The sequence below is a fragment of the Nomia melanderi genome, chromosome 8 (assembly GCF_051020985.1).
Source record: "Nomia melanderi isolate GNS246 chromosome 8, iyNomMela1, whole genome shotgun sequence".
Lineage (NCBI taxonomy): Eukaryota > Metazoa > Arthropoda > Insecta > Hymenoptera > Halictidae > Nomia > Nomia melanderi.
Window position 1 is genome coordinate 5,278,599 of NC_135006.1, and position 14,471 is coordinate 5,293,069.

The 14,471-nt window shown below is 34.9% G+C and overlaps 1 protein-coding gene across 8 annotated transcripts in view; it reads left to right on the top strand.

Moving 5' to 3' along the window:
- Nrx-1 (neurexin 1) overlaps window positions 1–14,471 on the top strand; it is a 529,026-nt gene that overhangs the window by 288,737 nt on the left and 225,818 nt on the right. For all 8 annotated transcript variants that reach the window (XR_012999218.1, XM_076370172.1, XM_076370173.1 and 5 more), the window contains one exon: window positions 30–56. Coding sequence is in view for 7 of the 8 variants with exons in the window: in XM_076370172.1 (XP_076226287.1) it covers window positions 30–56 (27 nt within the window). In the remaining variant the exon portion in view is untranslated. The remainder of the gene's footprint in view (window positions 1–29; window positions 57–14,471) is intronic.

The following is a 14,471-nucleotide window of genomic DNA, read 5'->3' on the forward strand; positions in this document are numbered from 1 at the left end:
TGATCGTTGCTTTCTGTTTTCTGTTTCAGATCTCCGCCATCACCAGCTTCTGCAGGGTGAGTACATAGCTACTTGTCTGCCGATATATTGGATATCGAATCATCTACTTTTCGAACGCGGAAAACAATGAAACCCCCGTCTATTCTTTCCCCCCCCCCCCCGTTATTTTCCGTGTGTCACGTGCAGAATGCATGAACCTGGAACGCAGAACAAATATTCGTTTAAGATACGAGACGTTCGCCCGGGAAAAAGGATAACGGTTACAAACATCAGTGATAGTGCCAGTTCGTCCCCGATACATTACTTCACGGACTAATAATTGAAACTGATTTTCGAGGGAGCAAAAATCTTGCCGCTTGTGACGCGGAAACATTTTGCAACTTCGATGGATAATTCGTTCCAATTCTGGAAATATGTCGATTGAATTTTGTATTTTACAACGAACGATTAATCATTTAAATTTGCAATATTCGTATCATTTAAAATGAAACATACTGGATATCAGAGACGAATATGAGAAAAAATTGTATTGAATGTATTGAATTGTATTTATCTTCTTATGTTCCTGGTATTCACTCGTTGTGTCTGTTTATATTTAAAAATGGGTGAAATGAGGAAATTTGATAATATTGAATATAATCGGATATACTGAATATCAATTTTTATTATATTTATCTTCAGTATTTGTATTGTATTTTTTTATAGTTAATTATGTTTGAATGGCGTTTAAGTTTTAATTTTTAATATAAAACTTTTCTTGATGAAATGTCACGGTCGGTATGTTTTGTAGTAGCCACGCATTATTCATTCTTAATCCTTAAGGGAAGCTCGTGTTCACTTTGGAAAAGGGAGGGTGAGTTGCGGAAGAAATATTGAATGAACTTCTAGATACAACCGTTGACAGGAAATCGATAGAGGCAAAGGTTAAACGTACTGGCGATTCTTAAAGCAAACTTTCACATGTAAACTGCATTCAGAAGGTATGTACTTATTACATTGGATTAATTAATACTTGAGTTTTAATAATTAATTTAAAAGTCCTAATCAAAGGAGTATTTTATATTATATCAATTTTGAAACATATAAGTGAGAGGTCATACGAATTTACATATAAATCTAAAGTATATTCATAAGTCGTGGAAAAATATTTTTCCATAAAAAGCATGTCACTTATTTAATTTAAATTAATAATAAATTTCTATACACGGTTTTATACATTTTAACCTTTAATGAAAGGAAAATATAATTATTTTGAGACGTGCTGTATCAACTAAATATCTTTTACAGAATCATTTGAAATTATTACAGAGATCTAAAAATATATTAGAACAAAAATTAATTAAAACATCTGAAAAATTTACAAGTTAATAAGAAAATGGGTATTATTGATATGATTTTCACTAGAATGGTATTATTAAAAACCAATATTTATTATTGAGATAGCAAGCGTAAAAATAGTGTTTCCACGTCTTATATAAAAGCTTTTAATTAACCAGACCGCTCGCGACTCCCCAGTGTCTTGACACAAATTTACGAATTAATCGAGTGTTAAAAAGCATCCAATCTGTGTCGTTTGAAATATTAGTTTGACATATTTTTTTAAAACGCCGACAGGAATGCTGTCTCGCGGAGTAATGGGATAAATATAGATGAAAAATTTGTGCTACTTTATCACACTAGAAATACATGGTGTTCCATTAGTTCTGATGAATATAAAATAGACGTAAAAGTTGAAACGAGGCTGAATAAATCCATGCTGCCGGGTATGAAAATTTATGAAAAATACCATGATAGACGTTAACTTTCAACGCTAATTTTTAATGAAGTTTAATATCAAATATTCATTAGACTTTAGTTTCTCATTTTAGAAACATGCATTTAAAGACACCTCGATTTTGCTCTTATTACTTCAGTTCTTATTATACTGTTTATGTCGTTACAATTTTCTCGAATGAAAACTCAGATATAGTATATCACAAAGAAGTGCATAATCGGAAGATGAAGAAGAAAGAAAGTGTATAAAGAAGTGCTAAAATCAGTTAACAAAAACATATACATAGATAATCATCTACATAATTTAAAGTAATTGCCATTGAAATTTCTATTGAACATAATAGAAACATTATTAGAATTCGTTACTCTCATTTCCAAAAAATCTCAAACATAAAAATAAAAAACAATTCTCGAAAACAGTAAAGGCAAAACATAGAATTCCTTAAAGACTTCCCAATCCTTTTACAACCACCTTGACATATTTTCCTCTTTCCTCTTATTCCGTCTTTTGCATTAGAAAGATACATACATATTGTGACCCCCAAAAGATTTCAAACGACAATACCAAGGATTAAGAATGTTAAGAAAATCAAAAATCAAATAATAAGCAATACCCAGTGAACTTTTCGTTTTTCCTCGAGAAAAATTTCTTTTGTCTGATAACAGAAGGTTAGTCAGCACATGCTTACGATACGAAAAGCACAGATTCTAGCAAGAAACGGAAATAATCGTTAGCAAAGCAGGTATACACCTTCGGTGGAAATAGGAAGTTAACGAAGAGAGGATAGGACAATCGACGAAGTATCCCAAGATTCTTTGCTGTGTCCTGAAGGGACAGGATTCTGAGGGTGAGGGTGGGGGCACCTGAAAGGTCGCAGCTCGCGGACGTAAGGAAATGGACGACGAAGATCCTGTTAAAAATGGCCGACGTTTCTTCGAGGCATGAAAAAGTTCCGAACCGATCTTCTTTCTTTTGCTCTCGACCCTTTGAGGCATGGAACGACAAAAGTCCGATAGGAATCGCGATGAGAGAAATACCTCGTTCCGTAATATCCATCTGAAGATAGCTCCAATGTCTTTGTTTCCAGAGTCTCATATTTTCTTGTAAATCGGTTTGAATACGCGAACAGTTTCTACGTTTCTGCGGTGATTCTGTTCTTCGATATTTTCTTCGATCAAAGTTATAACAATGTGAGATTCGAAAAATGGCGGAGAAGTTTGTTTTTCACCTTAATTTATGTTATTGATAGGAAATTTTTACGACTTGAAAAGATTATTGTTTTCATTGAGAAGTGTAAAAGGTATTTAATCAATATGAGCAGTTGGCGACGGGTTATATGTTATAAAATCGAAAGTTTTAATAGTTTAATCTTTTTTGTTGTAGTATTGGAGAGTTTGATATATAATTTGTCTTTTTCTGCGATGAAAGTTTTGAATGCTGTTGTACCATATAATGTTATATAATTAATATTATAATATCTATGTTTTAAATGTTGATATAGAAATTCTTAATCTTTATAAATAAATATTTATTACACTATATTTCGTTATCCTTCCAATTTCGAATTTTGTTGAAGTGACAGGTTAAAAGTTATTTTTCCTGTACGATACAGTTTAGTTACCAGAGATATACACATAAATATTGATTGTCATTCACTAAACCACCATTTATTAAATTGAGATTCTTTCAAACTCTTGATACTCCCCGTTCTTACAGTATTTCATTATGAACTTTTCGCCAGAGTTCGAACTGACAGACAAAGTCTTCTCCTTTTGAAGAACCCTGCGTTCTTTCGAAATACCTTTAAGATTTCCTTCAAAATTGGTTTTTCTTCATTGAAAAAGCCACAAGTTCCATTCCTTCCCATATTTTTTTTCTTCTTGGAAGAATCTCGTATGCCTAGAATTAAAAGAAAAGTCCTTGACCGCATACTTTGGAAATTCTTTCTGCGAAAAATGTGTTTTTATTATTTGTTTTTATTAAATGTGTAATTATTAACCTTTATCACTCCAATAATATGGTAGAATGATTGTCAGTTACTCCAAATAAATTTTGATAATTTCAAGGAAGAAATTCAATCATGAATGTTGGAGAAGCATAAAATAATATTTTTAAAAACAGGCAATTAATTCATGTATATATTATACTGTTGGAATTGTGTTTGATGTATCCATGCTTGGCATTGGCAGTGAGACTACCGATTAGAGCGATAAGGGTTAATCTCATAACAGATACTGTATATTCACAATAATTATTAAAAACTTTTAACAAATTTTTGTTTTGTTCGTGACAAATTTCTCCAATATACGAATAAAATGAAATTTATATGATAGATATACGAATTAACTGGCACACAGATACTAAAATTTATTGAAAGCGTCACAGTTTTAATACCATCAATTGTTGAAAAGAATTTTGCGTTCTCTTTGTCAGGGAAGTACGCATTCATTCGAATTGCGTGAATCCGAAACGCGATATGACTGGGGACTTCAAAAGATTTAGGTAATTCCGTTCCGTTTAATGGTAATTTCCTTAAAATAGCTCAGATATCCCGGAAAGCGTATAAGGCTTTGAAGTAATTTTTCGTAGGTCACTCCTCCTAATATTTGCATCGCGACGCTTCAGGGCAAAAGTAATATTCAAAGCAGCCAGCGCGGTCGTTCTTAAGGAAATGATAGAAAGTCAAGCCTGACACGTCTCGCCTGCATTTGACTGCTTTCTTGAATCTCTGTCGGTAAAAAAAGGTCTGAAACGCGAACGAAGATGACAGCCAGTAATTGCGTAACTCGTATTCCTCAGATATTCGCGATTGAAATTTTCAACTCGGGAAAAGATTTTCTGCACGCTACCTGAAATGCAATAGAATTCAGGGGAGGGAAAATTTAGCTTCGAAAATCCGCAGCTAGTTGTGGATTTTTATGTAAGTCTAAATTTTTAAATTAATGCACAAATTCACAAGTCAATTAATATTATGCTTTGATCAGTATTAATGGTTTTGTTAAATTTTACTGGTCATATCTGTGGTGACAAACTTACACTGAATTTCATGAGTATGAATGTTATTAATTTACTTGTCTTCTAATTCTCAATAACTTTTACTGAAAATTTTCTGTTACAATGAATATATAGTTAGTTTTTGGAGTACCATCCGCGATAAAGTAACTACTTGAAGACTAATCATGAACAAATCATATGGTATAAAGTTAATCGTACAGAAAAATGATATTCTCGTTAAATTTTGTTAAAGCTTTATGAACTTAGATTTCTGGCAAGCTGAATTACATAATCTTGTAAGTAGGCTATAAATGTTCATGCAATTATTAAAGAAGTTCGGTGTTTAATATAAAATTCTTTCTTTCATAAAAGACATCGATACATTATTTGATACAATGTAAAAATTATTTTTATTGTAATATATATACCACTGCATATTGTAGATTCAAACATGCTGTACATATTCTCATTATTCTTCATAATACTTACTCATCGCAAAAGCTATATTTATCTTTAATGTTATTTCATGGATCAATAGAATTGGAAAAATTTATTAAATATTTCAAACAAAAGTAAAGTATGCTGATTTAAAATATATTTGGTACCAATTTAATATTCTGGTATATTTGAATTCTTCATATTCGTAAATATCTGCACGGCAGACGGTTGGGATTGCTGTACAGAAATACATATTTTCATCTCGTTTAATTCTTCCGACTCATTAGTACGCCGCGGAACGACAGGAAGAATTAATGGCGTAGCCGGATTTCATGGTTCTAACGATCTTTATTGGGCTTTTTCGGGAGAACTGATCGACTGGTACTCATTATGCAATAATAATACTCGATTGCAAAATGATTCATTCCCATGAGTCGTCTTTCACAGGCTCTTCAACCCGCCGGTTCCTTCTCGAGATCTTATCGTGGATCATATCGCGCGAAAAATAAATGATTTTTGCGTTTTTAACGAGATCATAAATTACGGCGATGCTCGAGCTTCTGGAAAGCTACGAAATCACTGAAAAACGATGGAAACATCTCATTAAAGAGAGGAAGGAAAAAGACCGTATGAAAGGGAGTGTCGCGAAATTCATACAAACTTTATTTAAGGAAAAGTTTGTAAAATATCGAAATAACGAGAAATTGGCTATTATATAGAAACATCAACAAATAGTTTAAAAATTAATATTTCACTTACTTAAATCGAAATAGGTAGAAAGCAACAGGATCATATTTTTATTCAAGTCTCCATTTTCTTAATTATAGAAACATCAGGTGGAATTTATTTTGAAAAAAGTTAACTATTCATTTGTTATATTACCATTTCCATATTTTTCAAAATTCTTAAAGAAAAATCAGGTAACACATAGTCACAAATGCTACAAACGCTACAAACGTTACGCTAAAAATTTCCAATTCAACACACCCCATTATTTATTCAAAAATAAAAACGAAAACACTACTCCGTTATAATCAATATACACTAGATTTCTATGTATTTATAAAAATCTTAAAGTTACAAAATTGCACAAAACGCGCACAATACGGAACAAATATACAAAATGTCCAAAATACAGTGTTCCTTATAATATCTATTAAAAAGCATCTTTCTATCGCCTCTATTCTCCTAATTACATTCTTAACAATTCTACACAAAGTCTAATCCACGGTCTAACTATCAGAAGCTTTAAAACAACGTGTACTAAGAGAAATCTAATTCTAACGACTACTGCCACAAGAAAAATTACGAGACAAGCACGTGACAAATTTTACCGTCGCAATCCTCGCGCGCGCCCAATCCTTGTCCGAGAGCATATTGTCGGTGCACAGTGATTCCGTACCGAAATGCAATAAATAGTCGGTGGCCGGTTGCGCGTTCACGGTGGACGAGAATAGGCGTGAATCTCGCGATGCAAGAGATTTCGTTCCCGCGAATTTCTGTTCCACTTTTCCGGACAGCATTGCGGCGCGTTTAGCATGAACGCCGCGTATCCGCGGTAACCGAAGGTGGTTCGCGATGTTAACGGTGGAGGAGATGGCACACGGAAATTGAGAGGAGGGCCGGAGCTGAACTGAAAGGGCAGAGGCAAACGGGAAACGAGAAACGCGAACATCAAAGTGAAACGAAAGAGAAATGGGAACGTTGGGAGCGATGGTCGCGCACCGATCCACGCGAGGACGACTGAACAAAATGGAAGATGAAGATAGATGCGGGACCGGGATAGTCCGGTGACGAGTAATAGGGAGGTCGTGAGAGTAACGTGGCGTCAGCGGTTGAAAAACGGAATATCGTTGTCCGAGGAATGAGTAGAGGACTCGTCAATCGCGCAAGATCCTTTTTCTTATATTTCTCTGGGAAATATGTTATGTTCTTCGAAATGGCTTCTTTGGTGAATAGAAATTGGAATGATACAGTGATGTTCACTTAAATACCATAGAAATCTGCTGGGCTTAATTCCACTGCACCAACCCTACTCTTCAAGATCAAAGTTTATCAGATATTGGAACAAAGTCCATAGTGTCGCTAACTTGTTCTCTATCATTACATCTCAATCCATCGCACCATCAGTCTCGCTTCCGTCCTTTGTTATTGCCGTGCACCAATAATAACCATACTTTGAAAATCAAGGCAGCCCGAACATTCCGAGTGGAAGAGTTGTCTTACCGCTTGGACTTTTCCGTTCCGGGTAGCCTGCCATCTCGTCAGAGTTGTACATTATTCGGTACGATCTGCAGAATTAGTGCCCGGTAATCATCCCCAGCACTGAGGAGCGAATCCCCTCGGCAAGCCCTGAAGCTCGACGGTGGAGCAGTTGTAATGTATGGTGTCAAGTGGTGATAGACATTGGTGAAACAATATTAACCCCTTGCGGTCGAGTGCTGTCATAATGGAGACTTTGAACTTTGATATTTAAATTCGAAAGCTGCAAACGAAAAATTTAATTATGCAAATAACGAGAGATTGATATGTAGTTTTCTTTTTTCTATTATTTAAGACTTCGATAGGTAACTCAGCTTTTTTATGAAGAAGGTTTGCAAAAGTGTAACGATTCTCGTCCGCAAAGGGTCCATGTAATGGTACAACTTTTTAATAATTCTTTTTGCTTTTTTCTTTTTAATATTTCTTTAATCTTGTTTGGTCTCGTTTAAATCAGAGATATCTCGCTATTTAATTGATAAAAGTTTCAGTTAATGAAAGTGAAAAATAAAAAATTTTAACATTGCATTTATATCCCCTCATTCATCTATTTGTACTGGTCGTTCTGAAGTTTGGATGTCTTGTTCTTGCATTCGTCATTTCATTTCTCACAAAGGACAAATAGAGAAGTCCTGTTCAGATTTTACATATCTCAACTTGGAATCAACACCACTGCACGATTAATGACTGGTTGCAGTCCCGATTTTCTAGTTCCCCGGGTACTAATAACGAAAATGTAGTTTGAAAGTTTTCATTTTCGGAATAGTAATTTATTTTCAATCAAAATTTGTAATGTTATTGTTATCGACGTTTTTCATATATAACTTACTTCAAAGGATCTAGAACTATTGGAGAAAGAAAACTAATTAGTACCGACAATTTTTATTTCAATAGTATTGTTCATCCAAACAATAAATACAATTCATTATTAATACTAACAATTTACATTCACTTAAAACTGGTTTAAACGTCTAGAAATTCTATTCCTAAAATTTCTATTCACAAAAATGTAACTGGAAGTTAATTAAGTTCATAAAGCAACATTCACAGAGAACAAGAAAAATACTGTGAAGTTACGCGAGAATAAAAAGGACAACGCGAACGTGGAAGGGGGACGAATTCCGGAAGAAGTGGGCGACATGGTAATAAGGGAAAATCGTATCTAATAAAGAAAGAAAGAAAACTGCGGAAGGGAAAGTCGGGAACCGGTAACACGAAACAGAAAGAGAGAAAATTAATGAAACAAGTAAACTGTGCCGCGGCGCAAACCCCGTCGCTGTAATTTACTTCGGCCGCAAACCCATACGTTTCCACCCTCAACCTCATCTGCCTGCTTTCCATTGGCCAGTATGGTTTCTACTCGAGGCCGCTAATTCGTATTCAGGAGTCCACCAACAGAATCGGACCTCGGATACTGCGGCGACATCTCCATGCCCCAAAAAATTGCTTAATGCGATTAACTCACCTCGTAGCCGCCATTTATTTTCCTACGTTGCTTCCGTATTCGACTGCTCGAACGATCGAACTATCTGTATTGATAGATATTTTTAACCCATTTGCATCTTCGTTGTAAATGTGGAGCTTACTGTATAAATCAGAGATGTTTTCAAGCTTTTGATTGAAAGCCTTTCAGAAAGTCTTTCAGGGTTTTGATTGAAATTAATCTGCTCCAACCGATATAGCCGAATAACACATAAACAACTAAAAGTAGCTAATTGTGTACGGAGTATTCCGTTCTTGGTGATAAGCAACAGTTATTACGTGCGAATTATTCCACTTAATGATACAAATCGGTTAACGCTAGATTTACGGAACGAGTCAATTTTACTGATATCGAGTTTCATAAATATTATTTGGTAAATGTTTCGATCGGTTTTGATTAATGCAGTTACTCGAATATGTATCCTAATTGTCTAATTTTAACCCTTTGAGAACTGAATACATTCCGCGACAAAACTATAAGACATCTGCGATTTAATCTAATATTTTATTAATACTAATTTCTTCGTAAAAGTTTTCGTTATTAATCGAAAGAATCAACTAAGGTGCATACATTTCCATAGCGGCAATGTTGTTGAGTTAGATTGAAAAAAGTTTTATTAAAATTTCTAATTTTTGATAAAATAAGGTGCGATAAAACTATAAAACAATAAGGATATTTTATAGTAATAAATATAGTAGTATATTTTAGGTAAGAAAAAAATTAATAATGTGTTGTGCTACCGTTATTTTTTATAGTTTCAATTAATCGTCGTGGTAACGGTTTATATATATTTTTTATTTGATCCTGATTTAATTTGGCCCATTGTTCTTGAATGCGAGTTTTCAACTCTTCCACCGACAAAAACTGTTTCCCATTTCGCTTGTATCAGTTACTCACGAAAGGAAGACTTAAGTTTTGAGTATCAAATGAGAATTCTGTAATTAGATTTATTAATTCCTTTTAAATTTTTTGTTACTGTGATACAGAAAACAATAAAAAGGGTAAAACGAGTATTAATTTTCTATACATTCACTACGGCCACTGACGTGTCAAATTAAGATATTTAATAAGAAAGAAAAATCAAGTATTTATTAACCTGCTTTATTTACTTTTTTCTTTATTCGTCAATATATATTTTTTATTTATTGAAAGGTGATTATAGAATATAATTAACTTCATAATTATAGAATATAATTAACTTCTTAATTATAACGTCATGTTACAAAGTTTTTAATCAGAGAATATTCAATACACTATTCTGTGTACAGTTTTTTCGAGTTTGAATGTACTTTGACGAAAGTAAAATGTCACAAAAATCAGATTTGTATGATGAAAATGTAGCTGTCAAGAAGTATAAAAATTAACGTAGCTTAAAATGTAAATGTCTGGACCGCATGTTAGAACTTGAAAACACAATTACCGGGTACCTGTTAACTTTCGTGTTACGAGCAGAGTAAAAAGTCATCGGTGAAAGGTCGTTCACCATGGTCCCCGGAAAAATTGCTTAACATAATTTACTCGTTGAGTAAGATTTCCAGGAAGTTAATGCGACTCGTGAAAGCTGACGTCTGCTTGAAACGTATACGCAATAACAGCTAGCAGTCGGTTCCTATCTCGTTCGACATAGACGGGAAAAGTAATCGAAGTTTACCGGGAATACTTATGTGTTGGCCGCTGAGTGAAATTTAAATTGAACCGTGTCACTCCCTATATGAAGTGATTCTAGGAACAGCAATGGATAACGGAGTTTTTCATCACCGAAACTGAAAAACTTTTTCGAGGAAAATATCACCTGCATAATGGAATCCACTATTCTAAAGTTTCACATTATCCTTGTTTTATTTCCATAATTACATAGATTTATTATACATGACAATATAAGAACATCTTTGAACTTAGAGACTTAATAAGAGTCTGTTATATCCTTATTTTACTTTAAATTTTACAAACCTGTTTATTAAAGAAAAAAACACTCTATTTTTCGTAATGCTGTTTGTAAATTGACTTAATATATCTGAACAAGTTGTAAATATTTATTTCATTTCTCACTAATTAAAATTGGAATTTTTAGAGTTTCTTAAAACTTCAATACTGTGATTACTATAATCACATTGATACCTTTAAGGCAAACAAGAAGTATTAGTTATAGAATATGTGAAGCTTTAATTGAATACCATCTTTTATTCAACGGAACAATTCAATTACAGTCGATACAAAATTATAGTAATTTATTATTTAATTCTCAAGTAACATACAAAACTCTCCTTTGTTACATCTTACATTCAACGCTCAACTCATTTCATTCATTTTCCTAGTCACTCGCGTTCATCCCTTTCCTAAAAACAATCTCCTCAACAAAACAACAAAACAACAAAACAACAAAATGCAGGGAAATATAGAATATTGTAAGAACAAAACATTTAAAGTTATATAAAAGGCACATCCAAAGTTTTATTCCAATTCATTATGTATAACTAAGGTATACTGAAGTTTATTCAAATTGTTTCACTTTCATATTTAATTGCGGAATAAAAACTGGTGACATGGGATAGTTTCCGCGTAAAACTGCTGTTCAACAATGTGTTAACTCTACGATCAAAAAATCCCGATAAGATAAACAAAGATCAGCCTCGCAATCCGCGCAAACGAAAAGCGTGGCCAACTAATCAACTGAGAGGACCGAATCACTGAAATCTCCGCGGAAAGCCGACGGCTCGTAGCCGTCGTGGCCGGCCGCAGCGCGAAATGAAATCGTGTATCAAAACGAGCGCGTTGTTTTTTCGCAGTTCAGCGGTGTCAGGACCGCGACTGTCGGCCGGTCATAAGAACAGCTTTTGTAAACGAGCTTAATACGGGTAAAGCCCAGAGAAAAATTTTCCCCAAGCCGGTTTTCAGTATCGGGACAACGCTCGGCTCGGCACCATACAGATAAAAACTGGCCGGGCTGAAAAAAGGAGCAGGGCAAGATGGGAAAATAGCTCGGGAATCCCCGCGTCCCGCGTTCTGATGGCGTCGTAAAATGTGGGTCGCGAAAGACTCGAGGACTTTCACCCGTAGTTTCGGGTCGTTGAACCAGGACCCAGCGGTCCGCCATTGGTTCACGGAACTTCGTAAAATTATTCGAACGTAAACACGTCCCGGAAGACCTCGCCGTTTAACGATCCCCCGTCGAGCCGTCGTTCGCATCCTTTTCCTCCCCTTTTCATTCTTTTTTCTTTTCTGCTTCACCGTATCGGCCGTTCGAGTCGATAGTGCAGATGATCGAGCCCACAGATAACTTTTTTTTCAATGGGATACGAAGTGTAAATATTGCGCTCGACGTTGTGTATGCCTCTTATGTCTCCTTGCGACGAAGTTATCTAGCTTGAAATTACCCGTGAAGCACACTTTGGTGGAGTGTACGACGCGATGCGTAACTTTTGGTGTCACTGAAGTGGAAATGATCGTGCGGGAAAAGAAGTGGAAGACGCGGGATTGAGTTCTTTGGGTAGATGGGAGTTTCTTTGGACATTCATTGAGTATGCTGGTTTTCATATGTCGTAGTTGGTGCGACTATTGAGCATTGTTTCTATTAGTGATATTTATAAATCTCAATCACGCGTGGATATGGATATTAGTCTGAATTTTTTATTCAAAAGTTTTTGATTAATTTTTAGATTATTAAACGGTAACGGTTTGAAAATTTTACTTAATACATTTTTGTAATTTATTGTAATTTCTGTCCACAAATTTTTAATTATTTTCGATAATACCATGTAGTATATTTGAGATATTTAAGATATATATCTGTGTAACAAAATTCTATAATTAAAAAATTATTATTAGGGTAAAAGCACCAGTAGTTGACCAGTTAAAAAACATTTTTTATGTGAATAATAGTAACTTGCTCCTTTATATTATATTAAAACTATTGTTCTATACATTTAACTCTTTGTAAATTGGTCATATTTAGTGTAGACTCTCATCTTCACAGATTTATATTTTCCTTCTTTCCACAATCATTGCTAATCACTAACAAAACCACTACTCAAACATGGAATCATTTTGCAACCGTTCCTCCTCATTTATATGCCTATCGCTCGAAAATCCTAATTATACTATGGCAACAAACACAAATAATACGAAACCGACATTTCAATAATACTCCACAGTCTAAAACCCTAAAAAGTTGAATTTACTCGAGCAGCCCGTAATTACGAAACGAACAGACACGCTGATTGCGCTTATCCCTCTTGGAACTCCGGAAACGAAGATCTCGGCTCGACTGTGTACGATATATTTCGAAGTTTCACGGGGTAAGGGTACGTTACGCGCTGCGCGCTGATTGTGGCATGTGTAAGTTTTAATTGTGCAGAAGTTTGAAAGCTGCGACCCTGGAACAGCCCAGTCGTGTACAGTACCCTGAAGAACAACGAATTCCGATTGGGCTGGAGAATAAACTTGAATGTTCGGCTTAATGTTCGCGGAAGCCGCGGCTCTCTGTCGGCCAAAACTTGTATTCCTGTTTTCCTTGGCAAACTCGCAAGAAATTTGTAACGACAGTCGGAACGCATTCACTAGTGCGCGGATCGCCCTTTTGTCGAATACGCACCGGTGAGTGAATATTATTGCGACGCATCGTCTAATAAGAACTTATCCCGAAGTTTCACGGTAATGTTCAATGAATGTACGCGAAGGAAGAATGAAACGATCTCTTGCCCCATTTGCAACAGTTTCAATGAGATCTTTATATCTGAGATTGGAGTGTTTGTAATATGTGAATTTCTTGAATTTCATGCCTGAACGTGAATGTGGAAACTTCAGTGTTTCATGATTAGCTAGGTTCTTGAAGAGGCTTTTACATCGGTATTAATGAATTCTTAGACTAGATTGCTTTTTGCAATTGTATTAAAGTTAGGGAAATATTGAATAAGGAGGGAAAGAAGATAAGTTAAAGGCACAGAAAAGCAAATCAAACAAAATTAAGTAACAAAATCACAGTAATTACACTCTTGAACAACTCCATCTATAGAAATCAAGATAAATGCAACATTTGTCGAGCATACAATTTATACCTATCGTTATTGAAGCAACAAGTTTAAATAATATTACATATTAAATTAAAAAAATTAATCTATAACGTGATTGAAAAATTACTAGAAAATAACTGTAAAAGTAAGATTCTATGTAACAAAATGATACAAGAAGAAGTTGGGCCATACTCAAAATGCAGTGAAGCTTAACGTAAAATTCATAAACGTGAAATCCCTATAGAAGTATTTAACAGTGTAATAAAGGTCCTGCGGTGCTCTACATTTCATTGCCTCCGTCACCGTAGTCTTGAACGGCGACCGGAAGGGATCCAGCGCGTCCGTGGAAGCGTTCCGCACCGTCCCAGAACATAATATCATTGAGGCAGTCAGGTGAGAAGAAAATGGGTGGGAAGCAACCCTCTATCGAAACCTGGTACAATATCCGGCATCTAAACGAGAAAGGGCAAACATTGTAATGTACCTCTCAACTTTGCCTGTCGGAGAACCATCC